This window comes from Sphaeramia orbicularis, unplaced genomic scaffold (assembly GCF_902148855.1).
Source record: "Sphaeramia orbicularis unplaced genomic scaffold, fSphaOr1.1, whole genome shotgun sequence".
NCBI classification, from domain to species: domain Eukaryota; kingdom Metazoa; phylum Chordata; class Actinopteri; order Kurtiformes; family Apogonidae; genus Sphaeramia; species Sphaeramia orbicularis.
In genome coordinates, this window is record NW_021941741.1 from 700780 (window position 1) to 723279 (window position 22500).

Below are 22500 nucleotides of genomic sequence, written 5' to 3' on the forward strand. Positions count from 1 at the left end.
TAGCAGACGGCAGAAATGTGAGTGAAGATGCTGGTCCAGAAGAGCTGCAGACGCTTGAAAAGCAAGTTTTGCAATTCCTGGAGGAGAAGAAGATACATCTGGACACTAAAAACATCTCGGTGTGTCATACTGTTCCACAGAAGGATAAAACTAAGCCGGCTGTTATTCTGCACTTTGTGAATCGTAAACACAAAGTCGAGCTACTTCGACAAGGAGTTAAGCTGAAGGGATGTGCGGTAGACCTGAATGAGCATCTGAACAAGAAGAACTCAGAGATTGCTCGAGAAGCACGCATCCTGAAGAAGAACAACAGAATTAAAGCAACATGGACAAGGAACTGCAAGGTGTTCATTCAGCTGAATGGTGCTACCCCGGAGCTAGCCAAAGTAATGATGGTAAAGGCCTCCATACACTGTCAGGCTCACCATTCATGTTCTCACACTGTAGGACCATACACCAGAGGATGCACCACACTGTCGGACCATACACCAGAGGACGCACCACACTGTAGGACCATACACCAGAGGACAAACCACACTGTAGGACCATACAGCAGAGGATGCACCACACTGTAGGACCATACACCAGAGGACAAACCACACTGTAGGACCATACAGCAGAGGATGCACCACACTGTAGGACCATACACCAGAGGACAAACCACACTGTAGGACCATACAGCAGAGGACGCACCACACTGTAGGACCATACACCAGAGGACAAAACACACTGTAGGACCATACAGCAGAGGACGCACCACACTGTAGGACCATACACCAGAGGATGCACCACACTGCAGGACCATACACCAGAGGACGCACCACACTGTAGGAAAATACACCAGAGGATGCACCACACTGTCGGACCATACACCAGAGGACGCACCACACTGTAGGACCATACACCAGAGGACAAACCACACTGTAGGAAAATACACCAGAGGATGCACCACACTGTCAGCCCATACACCAGAGGATGCACCACACTGTCGGACCATACACCAGAGGATGTACCACACTGTAGGTCCATACACCAGAGGATGTACCACACTGTAGGTCCATACACCAGAGGATGTACCACACTGTAGGTCCATACACCAGAGGACGCACCACACTGTAGGACCATACACCAGAGGATGCACCACACTGTAGGAAAATACACCAGAGGACGCACCACACTGTCGGACCATACACCAGAGGACGCACCACACTGTAGGACCATACACCAGAGGACGCACCACACTGTAGGACCATACACCAGAGGATGTACCACACTGTAGGACCATACACCAGAGGACAAACCACACTGTAGAACCATACACCAGAGGATGCACCACACTGTCGGACCATACACCAGAGGATGTACCACACTGTAGGTCCATACACCAGAGGATGTACCACACTGTAGGTCCATACACCAGAGGACGCACCACACTGTAGGACCATACACCAGAGGACGCACCACACTGTAGGTCCATACACCAGAGGATGTACCACACTGTAGGTCCATACACCAGAGGACGCACCACACTGTAGGACCATACACCAGAGGACGCACCACACTGTAGGTCCATACACCAGAGGATGTACCACACTGTAGGACCATACACCAGAGGACAAACCACACTGTAGGACCATACACCAGAGGATGCACCACACTGTCGGACCATACACCAGAGGATGTACCACACTGTAGGTCCATACACCAGAGGATGTACCACACTGTAGGTCCATACACCAGAGGACGCACCACACTGTAGGTCCATACACCAGAGGACGCACCACACTGTAGGTCCATACACCAGAGGATGTACCACACTGTAGGTCCATACACCAGAGGATGTACCACACTGTAGGACCATACACCAGAGGACGCACCACACTGTAGGTCCATACACCAGAGGACGTACCACACTGTAGGTCCATACACCAGAGGATGTACCACACTGTAGGTCCATACACCAGAGGATGTACCACACTGTAGGACCATACACCAGAGGACGCACCACACTGTAGGTCCATATACCAGAGGACGCACCACACTGTAGGTCCATACACCAGAGGACGCACCACACTGTAGGTCCATACACCAGAGGACGCACCACACTGTAGGTCCATACACCAGAGGATGCACCACACTGTAGGTCCATACACCAGAGGACGCACCACACTGTAGGTCCATACACCAGAGACTAATAATTACACCTAATGGTTGAGGATGAGTTTATGTTAGCATTTACAAATTCTGATGATAATGAATTAGAATGTACTCCAAACTATATAAATACTCTCAGTACAAGTGAACTACTGAAATATGAACATCCCAATCCAGACTTAAACACATACGACTCCCTAGAGAACAAAAACAATGAGTTTGGTGAAAATATAGATCCTGATAATTATCACTCACACGGTACTGTTAGTAACTGTAAATATTATACAGATGAACAATTTAAATGTGTCCAAATGGAAGGAACCTTTTCACTGATACACTTCAATAGTAGAAGTCTGTACAAAAACTTCAACAATATCCAAGAATATCTGGAACAGTTTCATAACTTTAAGGTCACTGCAGTGTCTGAAACTTGGTTAGATACAGAAAAAGGCTGTGATGTCGAACTCCAAGGATACACCCTATTTACACAAAACAGGAACAATACAAAAGGTGGGGGGGTCGCTCTATATGTCAATTCAGATTTGAGAAGTCATACAATTAAAAACCAGACGACCACCATTAACGGGGTCCTGGAATGAGCCACTGTTGAAACTGTTATTGAAGTTGTAAAAATATAACTGTAACTTGTGCGGACAGAACACCTGGCACATGCCTTCATACATTTAATGAGAAAGTAGAGAGTCTGTTTGGTCATACAAACAAAGCACTTATTGTGTGTGGTGACTTCAGTATTAATCTGTTAAACCCCCAAAACAATATGAAAACAGCAGACCTCCTCACAGCTCTGTACAGTAATGACTTGTTCCCACTTATTGTCAAACCCAGTAGAATAACAGCTGACACAGCCACACTAACAGACAACATATTCACAAATGTTCTAGGAAGTGACCTAACAGCTGGGTTACTCATCAGTCACATTAGTGACCATCTCCCTGTTTTGGCTGTCTTTCACCAACTCCTTCAAAGGAACCAAAAAATAAAAACACACACTCCTAAATGAATGAGATGTAGGACACCAGAAGCTATCACTGCCCTCAAAGCTGACCTGAGCGCTCAGACATGGAAGGAAGTCTACGCCACAGCTGACCCTGACTCTGTCCAATGGAAGGAAATTATATGATCAACACTGCCCACTAAAAACATCTTACAGCAAATATAAAACCAGACAAGATAAGCCATGGATAACTCCAGAAATAGCTAATGCATGTAAAAAGAAAAATCTGTAACTGTGAATAACCATAAAATTTACATTTTATAAAATTTTTTTTTTTCTTTTTTCACAGAAAAATACAGTTAAAATACATTTGCAAATGTATCATAATTTCACAAATGTGTATTTCTATTCATGAGATTAAACTGTTAATTTAAAGTTTAATACTGTAAAATAAATAAATAAATAAATAAATAAATAAATAAATAAAACCAGATAAAATTCCTGACAGTTAACAGTAACAGAAGTATTAGTTCTGTCAGTTGAACCAGACTTGTTTGTTAATTGACAAATATCTTGTGTAATTACAGAAGGTTTCACGACAAACATGTTGAATAAATGTATTTTTGTGAATGTATAACATGTATAAGCACTGATAAACTGTCCAAATACAGTTTTTATCAGTGGATTGGACAACTGAGTCTCACTGAAAATTATTTATATATATATATTTATAGGGAATTGGATTGTTTTAATACATGTAAATATTCTTTATTAAACATTAAAAAGTAAAAAAAAATATGCAAAATATCATGTAAAGTTAGGGCAAAAAACTGTATTTTAATTATGGAAAATTACCGTATTTTTATGAGATGGTTATTTTACAGTATTTTTTCAGCACCCCTGCTGCTGGAATAATACCGTTTTTTTACGTTTCTTTCTTTTTTTTTTTTTTACAGTGTGGATAAAATTCCCTTCGTTTTCGTCTTTGTCAATGTCGGATTCATATGAAATTGATTTATGTCGCTCTAGCAATTTTAACTATTGTCATCATTCTTTTCACAAAGACAATGTGAAACCAGGATGTATTTGGCGTACACAGGGTAAACAGACATACTGACAGACTGTCGGTGTCTGAATACCAGTTGCATTTAGCGACCGGTGTTTTTATGGTTACTTCAGAGTTGTTACACATATGTGTTTATGTAAATTGTAGATAAATCCATGGCTCAGTTGGCGCCGCTGTATCCTTAGAAGGCCTCGACACACTAAGATTATTTCTCACAGCTTGTACGAACTTTATACAGAGTATAAGTGTGTCCAAAGTTCACATGTAGTAGAATATGGCTAAATAATGACATAATAAAAGTACAAGTAAATAACAGTATAGATCCACACTAGCGGAACCATACGACACTTTTTGCTCCGTCACTTGTGTTCACTTGTGGTTTCCAGTCGTCTTCTGGTCCCCACTCTACCTGGAAACATGGAGACTAAAGCAGCAGAGTCCTGTCTGGGATTGATTTGAATAGGAGCACAGAGAAGAAGAGAAAAGAGACCACTGAACTACAACTGAACTACAACTGAACTACAACTGAACTACAACTGAACTACAACTGAACTACAATTCATACTAAAACTAAGCATTTAGAAAAAAAATGAAAACTAACAAAAACTGGTAAACCTGCTCTAAAAATTACTTAAAACTAACTGAATTAGAGGAAAAAAAGTCAGAACTAAATAAAAAAAAAACCACCTAAAAATCACCCAAACATTAATAAAAGAAAAAAACACCTAAAAATTACCTAAAAACAACCTAAAAATCACCAAAAACCACACACAAACACCCAAAAACCACCTAAAAATCACCTAAAATTAACAAAAAAAAAACCCCACCTAAAATCACCCAAAAGTTAACAAAAAAATCCCACCTAAAAATCACCTAGAAATGACAAAAAACCACCTAAAAATTACTTTTAAAAATCACAAAAAAACCTTAAGCATTTGGGGAAAAAAAAGAAAACTAATAAAAACTATCAAACCTGTTCTAAAAAGTAACTGAAACAAACTGAATTAGAGAAAAAAGTCAAAAATAAAAACAACTGAACTATAATGAAAAATCCAAAACTATTAGAACCTTGGTTAGAACTGGGGTTAAAGGGGGAGGGGCCAAGGGGGAGGAGCCAGCGGGTGAACTACTGGGATTGGACCTCAGAGTCACTGATGTCATGAGTGTTTTATTGGTGACATAGACAAATAAAAGCCCTGATTCTAAACCTGTTGAACAGCTGTTCCAGTCTTCTGTGTGGATCCAGTGGTTAATCATTTACTCTAATTACCTTTTCCAGGCAGAGGCTGAAGCAGAGGCAGAAGCAGAGGATTAGAGGAAGTGGACCACGACATGGAGCAGATTCTGACACTGAAGAGTCAGGACTTTATTATGACATGACACAAAGTGTTTTTAGAATGTTCCTGTGGTGGGACTCCCACACAGACGGTCTGGACTTCATACGACTGGACCTGTGGTTTTTGACAAATACTTTGGATCTGTTTAAGGCAGGAACACATCATACATACATATTTTATAGACGTCTGTACACAACTAAGTGAACCACTGTCCTCCAGGAAGCTGAACATCTACAAAATAACATCACAAAAGCCCTTTAGTGGAACATACCTGCAGTAAACACAACACAGGAGCCTGTTGACGAGATGATCGGACTTAAACCTGCGATAATCCTCCCAGACGTCTTTGACGGCCGTCACCGACAGCACCAGGATGATGGGAATGACCGCCACCTGCGGAACAAACGCCTCCACCACGGGAACAAAATTCAGCGCCGCCAGGAAGATGAAGTAAACGTTGGCGAAGCGGTGAAGCTGCTCGAACAGGTTCTTGGGGATAAAGGACAGGAGGGTGTACTTGGTGGTGCAGATCTGGTTGGTTTTGTACGACCTCAGGACTTCCTTCAGGTCTTCGTCATCAGACAAAGAACACACCACGGTCCTCTTCCTCCCTTTACGATCTTCTTTGGTCGACTGTCCAACGGGTCGACGCTCCAGGGTCCACATGAGTCCAGCAGAGTCCGGTCTACGTCCTGGTCCTGGTCCTCACACCTTCATTTGTCTAACAGTTATAGTCCAGATGTCATCTTCTGGTCACAGACGGTAGAATATGTTCGTCTTCTCGGTAAAACTCAGTGCATGGCAGGTGAGGTCGCAGCTGGATGGACGGATGAAGGAACAGTGAACTACCTCTGTGACGGAATTCACCGCCACTCCTCCAAAGGGCCATAAACCGACTCAAGGTCCAGGTTTTTTAAAGCTGAGTCACAACACATGTTTGATCTGACGAAGGAGGGTCAAGCACCAGGACTAGAGCACTTCAACCAGGACTAGAGCACTTCAACCAGGACTAGAGCACTTCAACCAGGACTAGAGCACATCAACCAGGACTAGAGCACTTCAACCAGGACTAGAACACTTCAACCAGGACTAGAACACTTCAACCAGGACTAGAGCACATCAACCAGGACTAGAGCACTTCAACCAGGACTAGAGCACTTCAACCAGGACTAGAACACTTCAACCAGGACTAGAGCACATCAACCAGGACTAGAGCACTTCAACCAGGACTAGAGCACTTCAACCAGGACTAGAACACTTCAACCAGGACTAGAACACTTCAACCAGGACTAGAGCACTTCAACCAGGACTAGAGCACTTCAACCAGGCCTAGAACACTTCAACTAGGACTAGAGCACTTCAACCAGGACTAGAGCACTTCAACCAGGACTAGAACACTTCAACCAGGACTAGAGCACTTCAACCAGGACTAGAGCACTTCAACCAGGACTAGAGCACTTCAACCAGGACTAGAACACTTCAACCAGGACTAGAGCACTTCAACCAGGACTAGAGCACTTCAACCAGGACTAGAGCACTTCAACCAAGACTAGAACACTTCAACCAGGACTAGAACACTTCAACAAGGACTAGAGCACTTCAACCAGGACTAGAACACTTCAACCAGGACTAGAGCACTTCAACCAGGACTAGAGCACTTCAACCAGGACTAGAGCACTTCAACCAGGACTAGAACACTTCAACCAGGACTAGAACACTTCAACAAGGACTAGAGCACTTCAACCAGGACTAGAACACTTCAACCAGGACTAGAGCACTTCAACCAGGACTAGAGCACTTCAACCAGGACTAGAGCACTTCAACCAGGACTAGAGCACTTCAACAAGGACTAGAGCACTTCAACCAGGACTAGAACACTTCAACCAGGACTAGAACACTTCAACCAGGACTAGAACACTTCAACCAGGACTAGAACACTTCAACCAGGACTAGAACACTTCAACCAGGACTAGAACACTTCAACCAGGACTAGAACACTTCAACCAGGACTAGAACACTTCAACCAGGACTAGAACACTTCAACCAGGACTAGAACACTTCAACAAGGACTAGAGCACTTCAACCAGGACTAGAACACTTCAACCAGGACTAGAACACTTCAACCAGGACTAGAACACTTCAAACACTGCCTTTAGTAGACATTGAGCTCATGACACAGTGTTAGACATCACGCATGTTCTTATTAAGGCTGGGTAAAAAAATCGATTTAATCGATCTTAGATTAATTTTGTTTTAATTTTGTGTAATCGATTCATAGTGGATGAGATTGATTCTTCAGAGCAGGACCAGGAGTACATGGAAGCGCGACCAGCTCCATCTTGTGAACCTCTGAGGAAGACGGGACATCTTGGTCTCGTTCACGACGGCTCTGACACGGAAAAGACGTGGAGGAAGGGTGGAGAAAAGCCCTGAGCTGGAGCTCCTCCTGTCCTCCAACTGAACCCACAGTGTGAAGGAACTGGAGGTTCTACGAGGAGAGTCACAGAAGCTGGTGGTTCTGGGAATAATAACTTGGATCCAGACTATCACCTATGGATGTGTATGGAGTTAGAGGAAGAGGAAAGCAACAATGTCCGACCGCTACGCCACCCCCTCAGCTCCCCAACCAACAATCACAGAGTGCACCCCCCAGTGAGTAGAAGACACCAGCCATAAAACAGAATAAAGATGAAGAAGAACTCTGTTCTGATCCACTGTAGAAGCGTGGACATGTTCATTATTTCAGAGCAGATTCATCTACTTCTGCTGAAATGTCAGATTTATTTCTTTTCTAATATAAATACTGATCCCAGTATTGATGTGTTGCATGACTGCAGTACTCAAATAATCAGGTTACAACTCAAAATTGTACTTTATGAGTTCAGGTTGCTTCCATCAGGTTGCAGAGACCGTGCTCCTAAATGCAGGACTAATAGGATGTGGAATTCTTTGGTTCCAGTTCCTCTGTTCTGCTGAATAGTTCTTTGTGATGTTGGTGCTTTTGTCTTTAATGGACTATTTATTGTATTTATTGTTGGTTTGTTGTCCGTGTGATACTGCTGGCTGTAGAATAAATTGCCCCTCGGGGAGAATAAAGTTTACCTTGACCTTGGTACTTTGGTATCACTAAATTAATCTGAATCAATTAATTAATACTGAATTGAATCGATACTGGATTGAATTGAATTGAATCGTGATTAAGTGCTTCAGAACCTTATGAATCGAAATCGAATCGATTATGGAAATTGGCCATGACACCCAGCCCTAGTTCTTATGTATTTAGTGTGTTATACATACGCATTTCCAACCTTTCATGTGTTATTCAACGCCATCTGATTGTTTGTCAATAGAGGGTCTGCACGTGACGTCAGCGCTAGCGGAAGTTATGGCGGTTCCGCCCACTGAGTGTCAGACAGAGGGAGATGAGTGACAGCGTTGGCTTCAATACTGTCTAAACTGAAGAACAATACTGAATAAAAAAATGGGGCAGAGCTGTTGTGAGACTGATTGTATGAGCAGGTTTGAAAAGCAGTCATGCCCCCCCCCCCTCCCAGCAAAACCAGTGGTTGAATTCAGACCACATTGGGTTTATAGACACCATTACATTTTGTGAAAACTAGGTCAAAGTTCAAATTTTTAATGAATTTTTCAAATCTTTTTTTCCTCCCATTAACTTATAATGGGTGAAATTTCAAATGTCTATAAAAACATCAGTTTTGTTTCAGTTTCCTTCAAACTTGGTTCATATATAGATATGATATGACATCAGCTGGATCCATGACCAAATAAAATACAATACATGCGAGGGGCGGGGCTTGTTGTTCCTGGAACTACTTGCTTTTGTATTATTACCAGCACTGATGTGTTAAATATTAATGAAGTCATACAAGAGAGTTGACAGCGACATGTTTGAGAGTTTTAGTGATAATAAACACTAGACAGGTTTCACTGTAAATACGGTGATGGAAGTGAGGGAAGAAAAAAAACTGAACTTTTCTGAGCATTCATTCTGCATGCTCTTAGGTGCATTCTGGTGCACTGTGGGAGTAAAAACCTGAATGAAAAAATACATGTTACACAGGAATATGGTCAAACAGTTGACCAAATCTGGATATCTGCACTTAAACACTCTGTTCCACTAATTCTCTTCCTGATGTCCTTCACACATTGTCATGGGTAGATTATGAACAGATTCAGTATCTGTGGTAAAAAACACTGGTCTGTTAGAAACATGAGAAAAGAGGCTCATCCAGAACAGAAATCTGATTTAATCTAATGTTCAGATGTGGAATCTCCAGGCCTTCCATCTGTCACTAACTACTACACTACAGGACAACAGTCACCAGTGGATTCCTTTCTTTTGTCCATTTATCTCACCATGCTCATATATCATATATACTAGGGTGGTCCAAAACAATTAGTTTTCAGATCCTCTGGATTTGAACCCTGCATTTGGTTCCATATCTGGCCAAATTACTTCGGTCCAAATTTTATGCAAATTTACTATTCAGAGGTGTCCCAGACAGGTGCAGATGTCTGTATATACTCCGACAGAACTATCCAAATGAATAAGGCACATTAGAAGAATCTGTCATTTTCTTCTCCAAATCAAACTGACACTCACATAAAAATGTTCCTTAGAAAGTCCAACAACCACTGTTGGTTTATTGAAATGACCAAAAATGTTCCTGTGTTCTTTGACAACTTGTTGCCAGTACTGTTTGTGATCTGCATTTGTTGTTCGGCTACAGTTGAAGTCTGGAATAAGCTCCGCCCCTCTGTCAGTGACATCATTGACAGCTTTAGTGGAATGCCCAGTTTTCTCCTCCTTCTGAAAGTCTGCATCATCAGCCCAGTCTACTGGAGGAACTGTTCAGAATGTTTGTGGCAGATCCAAAGGTTCAAACAAACGCATGGTGCTGGTGGAGACAAAAGCCCTGATCTGCTTCCCTTCACAATCTGATGGATGAAGGACATCCCAACGCTTTAGAGGAACCAAAGAACCTGCATTTAACATCATGGTGTCCACCATCAGCTGCTTCTGCTCTGGTGTCACACTGGAGTCACAGAATGGACCACAACCAGTTCTACACTCCAGTACCACAGATGTGGGCGGAGTTACTTCATCCATGTATTTACTCCAGTTCCACAGATGTGGGCGGAGTTACTTCATCCATATATTTACTCCAGTTCCACAGATGTGGGCGGAGTTACTTCATCCATATATTTACTCCAGTTCCACAGATGTGGGCGGAGTTACTTCATCCATATATTTACTCCAGTACCACAGATGTGGGCGGAGTTACTTCATCCATATATTTACTCCAGTACCACAGATGTGGGCGGAGTTACTTCATCCATATATTTACTCCAGTTCCACAGATGTGGGCGGAGTTACTTCATCCATATATTTACTCCAGTTCCACAGATGTGGGCGGAGTTACTGCATCCATATATTTACTCCAGTTCCACAGATGTGGGCGGAGTTACTTCATCCATATATTTACTCCAGTTCCACAGATGTGGGCGGAGTTACTTCATCCATATATTTACTCCAGTTCCACAGATGTGGGCGGAGTTACTTCATCCATATATTTACTCCAGTTCCACAGATGTGGGCGGGGTTACTTCATCCATATATTTACTCCAGTTCCACAGATGTGGGCGGAGTTACTTCATCCATATATTTACTCCAGTTCCACAGATGTGGGCGGAGTTACTTCATCCATATATTTACTCCAGTTCCACAGATGTGGGCGGTCTTACTTCATCCATATATTTACTCCAGTTCCACAGATGTGGGCGGAGTTACTTCATCCATATATTTACTCCAGTTCCACAGATGTGGGCGGTCTTACTTCATCCATATATTTACTCCAGTTCCACAGATGTGGGCGGAGTTACTTCATCCATATATTTACTCCAGTACCACAGATGTGGGCGGAGTTACTTCATCCATATATTTACTCCAGTACCACAGATGTGGGCGGAGTTACTTCATCCATATATTTACTCCAGTTCCACAGATGTGGGCGGAGTTACTTCATCCATATATTTACTCCAGTTCCACAGATGTGGGCGGAGTTACTTCATCCATATATTTACTCCAGTTCCACAGATGTGGGCGGTCTTACTTCATCCATATATTTACTCCAGTTCCACAGATGTGGGCGGAGTTACTTCATCCATATATTTCCAGCTGAATCCCTCAGACCTTGGTTCTGATAGTCCTGCTCTTCTCTTACAGCTCAGCTCGTCTGTGCTGAAAATGAACAGTTAGTCCATTTACAGGAAACTTCCAGCTACATGTGCAATCTCTAAAACATCTGCTTTTTCTTCTAAATTTTTTCCTAAATCATCTTTGAATGAATAAACCTGATGCAGGGTTGGAACTGAGGTGATCTGAAAGTGTATTTTTGACCAGGACTGTTGGACCACCCTAGTATATCCATCATTAGAATACTTCTGTTCTGCTGCACAACACACACCAGTGTGTCACATACACACTGTTCACTGACTAACACTTACCAGTTCTTTCTTCCGTTGACGTTTCTGTGCTAGTTTGGAGCTAATATGTTTCTGGATTTTCCTCTTCACCTGTTTGGTCACATGATGAATGCTAACTCTTTTGGCTTTCACATTGTTAGAGGCTGTGATACCAAGCTTGTTGCTCTTTTCTGCTTTCATCTCCTGTCTCTTCTTTTATTTACGGTTGTATTGTCCATCGGATGTCTGGAGATAAAAGCATTCACTCCTATATTTTGTCCCCACGCTGAAGTACGATGACTCCTGACATGATTTCACAGAATATTTACACCAAATACACTGGCGCTAAAATACTCAAAGCGAATCCACCATCTTGTCTCCAGAGATGCCAAACAGACCACATGTCATCGACGGACCAATCAGAGCCATCGATACAAGTTCCATGTTGTAAACGAGCATCTCACTGGTCGAGACGAACGAAGAAGAAAGCAATATGGCCGCGCCCATGAGACAGACCCACATAAACAGAATTTACATTTTTTGGAGCAATTTATGCGTAATTTTCCGGCTGAAATGTTGCCAAACCAGACGGAAATGATCCGGACACATTTAATTTACTGGAACATATGCTCAGTTTTCGGAAAAAAAAAACAGATTTCCAGCAAAAACCGGAACACTTTCATCACTGTAAATAAGTGTTTTAGTTAAATCAATTAAGCAAGTCAGTCTCAGATTTATCAGCCTGACCAGTGTTGTCAGTGTTGTTGAGTCGTGTAAACAACAACCAAACTAAAGGACGAACATAATAGTGATCACAGATGAGTCTTAGTTATCCACACCAGAGGCTTTTCTTTGCAAATACCAGCACATTAGCTTTTATAAGTGTGTTTCTGACCAGCTGGTTGAATTAGTATTTTCAATTTGCAGAAAAAAAGAGGGTTTTTTTGCAAAGGAGAGGGAACAATGGGTGGATAAATAAAAGGTAAGTATAAATTAAGCACAGTTGGAATTAATTTAATCAATAATATATGTGGACATTTCAATAAAAGATGGAGATTAAACTATAGAAAAATTTTACATTTTCTGAAAATGTGTATAAAATCCTGGTTGATTTTGGACAGAAACCCCCTTTATTAGTGCCAGTGTGGACCTGTCAGACTGTATGGAGTGACTACACTGTAAAAAAAAATCTGCAATTTAAAGGAATTTTTTCCATTTATTTTACAGATTTTTTCTGTATTTTTAGGATACAGGAAAATTTCAATGAAATGAAAAAAATAGACTGTGATTTTACACGTCAACTGTAAAATAACACAAAAAAAAACTGTAACTGTGAATAACCATAAAATTTCCGTTTTTTAAAAGAATTTTTTTTTTTTTTTTCACAGAAACATACAGTTAAAATACATTTGCAAATGTATCATAATTTCACAAATATTTATTTTCTATTTATGACATTAAACTGTTAATTTAAAGTTTAATACTGTAAAAAAAAAAAGAAATAAATAAAACCAGATAAAATTCCTGACAGTTAACAGTAACAGAAGTATTAGTTCTGTCAGTTGAACCAGACTTGTTTGTTAATTGACAAATATCTTGTGTAATTACAGGAGGTTTCACAACACAAATGTTGAATAAATGTATTTTTGTGAATGTATAACATGTATAAGCACTGATAAACTGTCCAAATACAGTTTTTATCAGTGGATTGGACAACTGAGTCTCACTGAAAATTATTTATATATATATTTATAGGGAATTGGATTGTTTTAATACATGTAAATATTCTTTATCAAACATTAAAAAGTAAAAAAAAAAAAAAGCAAAATATCATGTAAAGTTAGGGCAAAAAACTGTATTTGAATTATGGAAAATTACCGTATTTTTATGAGATGGATATTTTCTGTTATTTTACAGTATTTTTTGGCACCCCTGTTGCCGGAATAACATTGTTTTTTTATGTTTTGTTTTTTTTTACAGTGTAGTTAGTGCCAGTGTGGACCTGTCAGACTGGAGTTTCTGCTGTCAGACTGTCTGTAGTGACTCCACTGTTACTGATGTACCATCGTTCAGGTGGTTCAGGTGGTGGATATGACCGACACTAAAGCCATCTATGACTGATGAGGCCCTCTACTGGACACACACACAAACTACAGGTGTGTGGTTTACCTTCCAGCCTGTGTGTGTGTGTGTGTGTGTGTGTGTGTGTGTGTCTGTGTGTGTGTGACGCTGCATGGAGAACCATCACATCTAAAACACATGAACGTATGAACCTCTAACAGAGACACTCAGTGATGTACTGGTCCTGGACAAGTGGGTGTATGCTCAATTTTTGGCTTCTATTTTTTTTTTTTTAAGTCCAGAAAAACGCCGTTTTACAAACAGTGACATGTCAGACTAGTGTATTTAGATTACCCAAAAATCCATCAGTAGTATTTGTTCACTATTTTAAAATTGTCATGACTTGATCAGGAGCAGTTTGTAGATTTTACTGGAAACACGAGCAGCTGCAGGAATGGAAATGGATTCAACAGGAGGAAAACATGGGAGAACATTAGCCTTTCAAAGTATTAGCCTTTCATAGCATTAGCCTTTCAAAATATTAGCCTTTCATAGCATTAGCCATTCAAAACATTAGTCTTTTATAGCATTAGCCTTTCATAGCATTAGCCTTTCAAAACATTAGTCTTTTATAGCATTAGCCTTTCATAGCATTAGCCTTTCATAACATTAGCCTTTCATAGTATTAGCCTTTCATAGCATTAGCCTTTCATAACATTAGCCTTTCATAGTATTAGCCTTTCATAGCATTAGCCTTTCATAACGTTAGCCTTTTATAACATTAGCCTTTCATATTGTTAGCCTTTCATAGCATTAGCCTTTCATAACATTAGCCTTTCATATCATTAGCCTTTCATAACATTAGCCTTTCATAACGTTAGCCTTTCATATTGTTAGCCTTTCATAACATTAGCCTTTCATAACATTGGCCTTTCATATCATTAGCCTTTCATAACATTAGCCTTTATAACATTAGCCTTTCATAGCATTAGCCTTTCATAACATTAGCCTTTCAAAACATTACCCTTTCAAAACATTAGCCTTTCATAACATTAGTTTTTCATATCATTAGCCTTTCATAACATTAGCTTTTTATAACATTAGGCTTTCATAGCATTAGCCTTTTATAACATTAGCCTTTCATAACATTAGCCTTTCATAACATTTGCCTTTCATAACATTAGTTTTTCATAACATTAGCCTTTCATATCAGTAGCCTTTCATAAAATTAGCCTTTTATAACATTAGCCTTTCATAGCATTAGCCTTTTATAACATTAGCCTTTCAAAACATTAGTCTTTCACAGCATTAGCCTTTCATAACATTAGCCTTTCATAGTATTAGCCTTTCATAGCATTACCCTTTCATAACATTAGCTTTTCATAGTATTAGCCTTTCATAGCATTAGCCTTTCATAACGTTAGCCTTTCATAACATTAGCCTTTCATATTGTTAGCCTTTCATAGCATTAGCCTTTCATAACATTAGCCTTTCATATCATTAGCCTTTCATAACGTTAGCCTTTCATATTGTTAGCCTTTCATAACATTAGCCTTTCATAACATTGGCCTTTCATATCATTAGCCTTTCATAACATTAGCCTTTTATAACATTAGCCTTTCATAGCATTAGCCTTTCATAACATTAGCCTTTCAAAACATTACCCTTTCAAAACATTAGCCTTTCATAACATTAGTTTTTCATAACATTAGCCTTTCATATCATTAGCCTTTCATAACATTAGCCTTTTATAACATTAGCCTTTCATAACATTAGCTTTTTATAACATTAGGCTTTCATAGCATTAGCCTTTTATAACATTAGCCTTTCATAACATTTGCCTTTCATAACATTAGTTTTTCATAACATTAGCCTTTCATATCAGTAGCCTTTCATAAAATTAGGCTTTTATAACATTAGCCTTTCATAGCATTAGCCTTTTATAACATTAGCCTTTCATAACATTAGCCTTTCATAACATTACTTTTTCATAACATTAGCCTTTCATATCATTAGCCTTTCATAAAATTAGCCTTTTATAACATTAGCCTTTTATGACATTAGCCTTTCATAACATTAGCCTTTCATATCATTAGCCTTTCATAACATTAGCCTTTTATAACAGTAGCCTTTCATAACATTAGCCTTTTATAACATTAGCCTTTCATAACATTAGCCTTTTATGACATTAGCCTTTCATAGCATTAGCCTTTTATAACATTAGCCTTTCATGACATTAGCCTTTTATAACATTAGCCTTTCATAACATTAGCCTTTTATAACATTAGCCTTTCATAACATTAGCCTTTCATATCATTAGCCTTTCATAACATTAGCCTTTTATAACATTAGCCTTTCATAACATTAGCCTTTCATAACATTAGCCTTTCATAACATTAGCCTTTTATGACATTAGCCTTTCATAGCATTAGCCTTTTATAACATTAGCCTTTCATAACATTAGCCTTTCATAGCATTAGCCTTTTATAACATTAGCCTTTCATAACATTAGCCTTTCATAACATTAGCCTTTCATATCATTAGCCTTTCATAACACTACTTTTTCATAACATTAGCCTTTCATATCATTAGCCTTTCATAAAATTAGCCTTTTATAACATTAGCCTTTCATAACATTAGCCTTTTATGACATTAGCCTTTCATAGCATTAGCCTTTTATAACATTAGCCTTTCATAACATTAGCCTTTCATGACATTAGCCTTTTATAACATTAGCCTTTCATAGCATTAGCCTTTTATAACATTAGCCTATCATAACATTAGCCTTTCATATCATTAGCCTTTCATAACATTAGCCTTTTATAACATTAGCCTTTCATAACATTAGCCTTTCATGACATTAGCCTTTTATAACATTAGCCTTTCATAGCATTAGCCTTTTATAACATTAGTCTATCATAACATTAGCCTTTCATATCATTAGCCTTTCATAACATTAGCCTTTTATAACATTAGCCTTTCATAACATTAGCCTTTTATAACATTAGCCTTTCATAACATTAGCCTTTTATGACATTAGCCTTTCATAGCATTAGCCTTTTATAACATTAGCCTTTCATAACATTAGCTTTTCATGACATTAGCCTTTTATAACATTAGCCTTTCATAACATTAGCCTTTCATAGCATTAGCCTTTTATAACATTAGTCTATCATAACATTAGCCTTTTATAACATTAGCCTTTCATAACATTAGCCTTTCATAGCATTAGCCTTTTATAACATTAGTCTATCATAACATTAGCCTTTTATAACATTAGCCTTTCATAACATTAGCCTTTCATAACATTAGCCTAAACTAAACTAAAAGTAAGCATTTACAAAGAAATAAAAAACTAATAAGAACTATCAAACCTGCTCTAAAAACAAATTAAAACAAACTGAATTAGAGAAAAAAAAGTCCAAACTAAATTAGAATGAAAAATCCCAAACTATTAGAACTTTGGTACGTGTACCCCCATTTGAGAAAGACTGCCCTAAAACAGAGAAGAGTTTGGAGTTGACATTATTTCTGTATTTCATGATATTATTTCACTTCAGATCATGTTTAGCTGAATGTGGAGCTGAACTAACAGGAGTTTGACACCTCCTGTTCTCCATCATCAGTGAGTGTGCAGCTCGTCTCACCCGCAGTAGACTTGTGCTGTGTTGTTGTTGACCTTCTTGTCGAACAGGTAGCGTCTGTAGTCTTCTAAGGCGTCTTTGATGGCGATAACGGTCAGAACCACCAGCAGAGGGATCATGGTGATCTCCTTCTGAAAGGCCTCCACCACAGGAACCCAGTTGAGTAAGGCCAGGAACAGGAAGTAGAGGTTAGCAGCCCTGGACGGACACAGACGACACAATAAGATAAAACACAACAGACATCACTAGCATTAACTGAACTCACTGAAGGAATCACAAATTCCATAGACAATAAAAAATTCACAGTTGGAGTTTTCACTGAGTTAAAAAAAAAAGCCTTTGATACTGTAAACCATGACATTTTAACCAACAAACTGGAACAGTATGGAATCAGGGGAGTGGTGCTGAATTGGGTTAGAAGCTATTTGGAGAACAGGAAACAGTTTGTGATGATGGGAGACGGTCTATCTGAGTGTCTGGGTATTGTCTGTGGTGTCCCCCAGGGGTCAGTGTTGGGACCTTAATGATACATGTAAAGTGTCGGAACACATGAAATTTATATTATATGCTGATGACACAAATATTCTGGGAACCGGTGAGGATTTACAGCAACTGGTGGACATAATCACTTCAGAGCTAAATAAAAGTAAGTTATGGTTTGACAAAAATAAGTTGTCAATAAATCTGTGTAAAACGAAATTCATGATTTTTCGTAAATGTGAAACAAGTAATGAGGTAAAGGTCCAAATAGAGGGTGTAGACATAGAAAGGGTGAATCAAAACAAGTTTGTGGGAGTGATAACTGATGATCAAATTTGCTGAAACCTCACATAAAACATGTAGAAAACAAACGATCCAGAAGCATCTGAGTCCTGGCCAGAGCAAAGGGGAGATTAGATCCGAAATCACTGAACATTCTGTAGAATTCATTGATCTGACCTTATTTAAGTGACTGTTTGGAGGGATGGGGAAATACAGATACAAGTTCAGTACACAGACATTTTCTGCTGCAAAAAAGAGCAAGAAGAATCGTTCACAATGTTGGTTTTGGTGAACACACAAATCCACTATTTTAACCTTTATCTAAAACTGTCCAACTCATTGACCTTGTGGAATTCAAAACTATTCAAATAATGTATGAAGCAAAGAACAACTGACTGCCGGACAATATTTAAGAAATGTTCTGTGAAAGAGACGGAGTCTGTGATTTAAGGGTAAAATTAAATTTAAAGATTCATAAAGTACGCACTAGGTTAAAAAGTTTGTGTATCACCATCTGTGGAGGAAAACTGTGTGGAGATCAAACAAATGTCAAACAGAATTCAGTTTAAAAAAGATATTAAGAATTGATTCTTGAGAGGTCCAGTATTTAATAATGACACTGAGGCCTGTTTGTTTCTGGATGATGTTGAACTGATAAATCTGCTGGAATTAGTGAAGAAAACTGTTGAACTGTTGAGTCTGTTTGTACGACTGCACTGACATGAACACATGAACACAGGATTACAACCATTTAGACTTCTTCTTCCTACTCCTTTTGCAAAGTTCAGACTTGTATGTGCTTGAAGAAAGATTCTGTTCATTTAAATGTTTTATTTTGTTTGGTTTTATTTTGTTTCTTTGCATGTTTGAAATAAATAAAGAAAAGAAAGAAAAAAGTAAACGACATAGTGGAACCTGGAAAGACCAGCCCATCTGCACCAGTCTACTACAGATCTGCCTGCATCTGCTACAAACTGAACTGGAACATTTGAAATGACAAAGATCAACAAAGGAAAACTAAAGGTTTATAGGCGGACTCGTAAATGACCAAAGATTCTCTGTCGTCACTTTTTAAAAACAAAAATGTAGTTAATATAAACTATAGGTTTGACAAAAGTCTGTTTAAATGTGATTAAAAGCTGGTGATTACAGATGGATGGAGGGGCAGACAGGTCAGTTCATCTGTTTAATATGTGGTGCATTTCTTTATGTCGGGTTCTCTTGTCAGTGTCAGTTCAGACACTGTTGAGGCATTAGCACGATTTTAAAATGAGCAATTTAGAAAAACTCCATTCAAATACCCTCCAACTGGAATAATAGACGGCTGAACCCTGCAGGTGAAAAACAAAAACAAAAAATTTAAAAAGAAATTTAAAAATAAATAAACTTAAAAAATTAAATAAAATAAAATAATGAATAAATAAATAGAAAAACTCAATTCAAATACCCTCCAACTGGAATAATAGACGGCTGAACCCTGCAGGTGAAATTTTTAAAAAAAAAAAACTTCTTTAATTAAAAAAAATACATTAAAAAATAAATAAAGAAATAAAAAATTAAATTAAAAAAACTAATACAAATAAGTACATACATACATACATACATTAATTAATTAATTAATTTATTTATTTATTAAAAATTAAAAACTCCATTCCAATCCCCTCCATCTGTACTACCAGACAGCTGACCCCAGCAGTGCCCCCTGGCTCTGACCCCTGCAGTGACCCAGCAGTGACCCCTGCAGTGACCCCTGCAGTGACCCCAGCAGTGACCCAGCAGTGACCCCAGCAGTGACCCCTGCAGTGACCCTGCAGTGACCCAGCAGTGACCCCAGCAGTGACCCCTGCAGTGACCCCAGCAGTGACCCCTGCAGTGACCCCTGCAGTGACCCCAGCAGTGACCCCTGCAGTGACCCCAGCAGTGACCCCTGCAGTGACCCAGCAGTGACCCCAGCAGTGACCCCAGCAGTGACCCCTGCAGTGACCCCTGGCTCCTACCTGTGGAACTGCTGGAACAGGTTCATGGGGATGAACGTCAGCAGGCTGTACTTGGTGGTGCGGATGGTGTTTCCTTTGTATCTTCTGCAGGTGGACTCGTACTCTTGGGTCTGGGGTCCGTAGCGGGCCCACACTCTCCTCCTCTTCACTCCGTGTCTTCGTGGCGAGCTTTTCTCAGGTGGAGTATCGGCGGCGGCGTAGCGCCCTCTACCGCCGCCCGCCGTCAGCATCCGCCTGCAGCGGTGACGAACCCAGTGGAAGCGCTCCATCTGCAGACCCCCCCCCACCAGGACGCTCACCAGGATGTCGACCTTTGACCTGAACACAACACAACCCATCAGGTTACAGTCGTCTAAGGCTCCGCCCACAGCAGGTCTAATGCACAATACGGGTTTTTAGGTTAAATCTGATTTTGTTTGTGTTGGTTCATATTCACATGATGGGATGAATCCAGTCTGATCTGATCTGAAATACAGGGTGGGGAAGCAAAATGTACAATATTTTGAGGCAGGGATTGAAAGACAGTGTATGACCAATTAGTTTATTGAAAGTCATGAGAATTTAAATCTTCAAATCCTATTTTACTGCATTTCTAACGCTCTTGTTGTCTACCTCCAGTTCAGTTGCCATTTTTCTCATGGATTTGGTTGGATCCTTTAGGATTTTGGATTTGAGAGCTTTAATAAAAGCTTTGGTACGTTTTTTGTTGCTTCCTCCACTTCCAGACTTTCTGGTAATAGTTTTGCTCATAGTCATTCTCTTCTTTCCATTATAAACAGTCTTTATGGACACTCCAACTATTTTTGAAATCTCCTTTGGTGTGACGAGTGCATTCAGCAAATCACACACTCTTTGACGTTTGCTTTCCTGATTACTCATATGGGCAAAAGTTTCTGAAAAGGTATGGATAATAGTGTTAGGTATGATTATGACATCAGTATATGTTTGGGTTCAAAACAACTGACGTAGTGTCTGCTGAGAAAAAACAACTAAATGTTCAGTGTACATTTGCTTCCCCACTCTGTACAAACTGACACACTGTGTTTTCTGGTGTTTGAACTGCTGTTTATGCCAATGAAACCCTTCATATACTGGACAATAGAACATACATTATGTACTAGATAATGAACAGATATCCTCCCTTTTCCCTTTGTGTGGGAAAAAAAAACTAAATCCTGAAAGTGAAACTCGACCCAGTGTGAGTGAAACCTGATCTGTGTTTGAAGGAGGCTGACACAGAACTGTGTGACCTGCATCAGAACTGGAAGAAAAGAGTCTGGGTCAACAAACGAGTTCTACTGAAGAACCGCTGGATTATTGTCCTACAGAGAACAGCTACTGTTAAAGGTTCTGCTCATTTTTAATCACACAAACACAAACAACACTTTAATATCGTTTATATGCTGTATATAAGATATTTTTGTAGCAGACACAAACATTAGTTTGAATTACATTTCTGCTCAGAAATAAAAAAAACTGTCTCAATAGTAGGAGTGTAAGAAAATATCAGTTCTGCAATATGTCGCAATATTTCATTTCACAATACTGTATCAATATTAAAAAGAATTGTATGGATATTTTTAGGTATTTATTTAAATGCAGATATTATGGAGGTTCATTTTTGTTTTTCTTTTCTTTTTTTATTTTACTAATTATTATTTATCACTCTTTTATTCAATAATGTTGGTTCCTTTGTTGGGATTGAACTCAAATCCTGCTCTGATGTTAGTTCTGAACTAATAGAATCTGAACATTTGAACAGGATCTGAAACTGGAATGTCTGGAAAACAGGATTTCAGTTTTGTTTTGTTTTTGTTTAAATCAAAATAAATAAATAAATAAATAAAAATAGAAAATAAAAAATATTCATTCATGTTCATTCATTTTCTGAACCCGCTTTATCCTCACTAGGGTCATGGTGGTCGCTTGGAGCCTATCCCAGCTACATAGGGGCGAAGGCGGGGTACACCCTGGACAAGTCTCCAGTTCATGTCAGGGCAGAACATACAGAGACAAACAACCACTGTCACATTCACAC

The 22500-nt window shown here is 39.3% G+C and overlaps 1 protein-coding gene across 1 annotated transcript in view; it reads right to left on the reverse strand.

The window, feature by feature from the left end:
- The window catches only part of LOC115416918 (probable phospholipid-transporting ATPase VD), a 68108-nt gene that overhangs the window by 31525 nt on the left and 14083 nt on the right, over positions 1 to 22500 (reverse strand). The window contains exons 2-3 of the mRNA XM_030130791.1: positions 20463 to 20780; positions 17707 to 17901 (exon numbers count right to left, since the gene is read on the reverse strand). Coding sequence (XP_029986651.1) covers positions 17707 to 17901; positions 20463 to 20731 — 464 coding nt within the window. The 5' untranslated portion in view covers positions 20732 to 20780. The remainder of the gene's footprint in view (positions 1 to 17706; positions 17902 to 20462; positions 20781 to 22500) is intronic.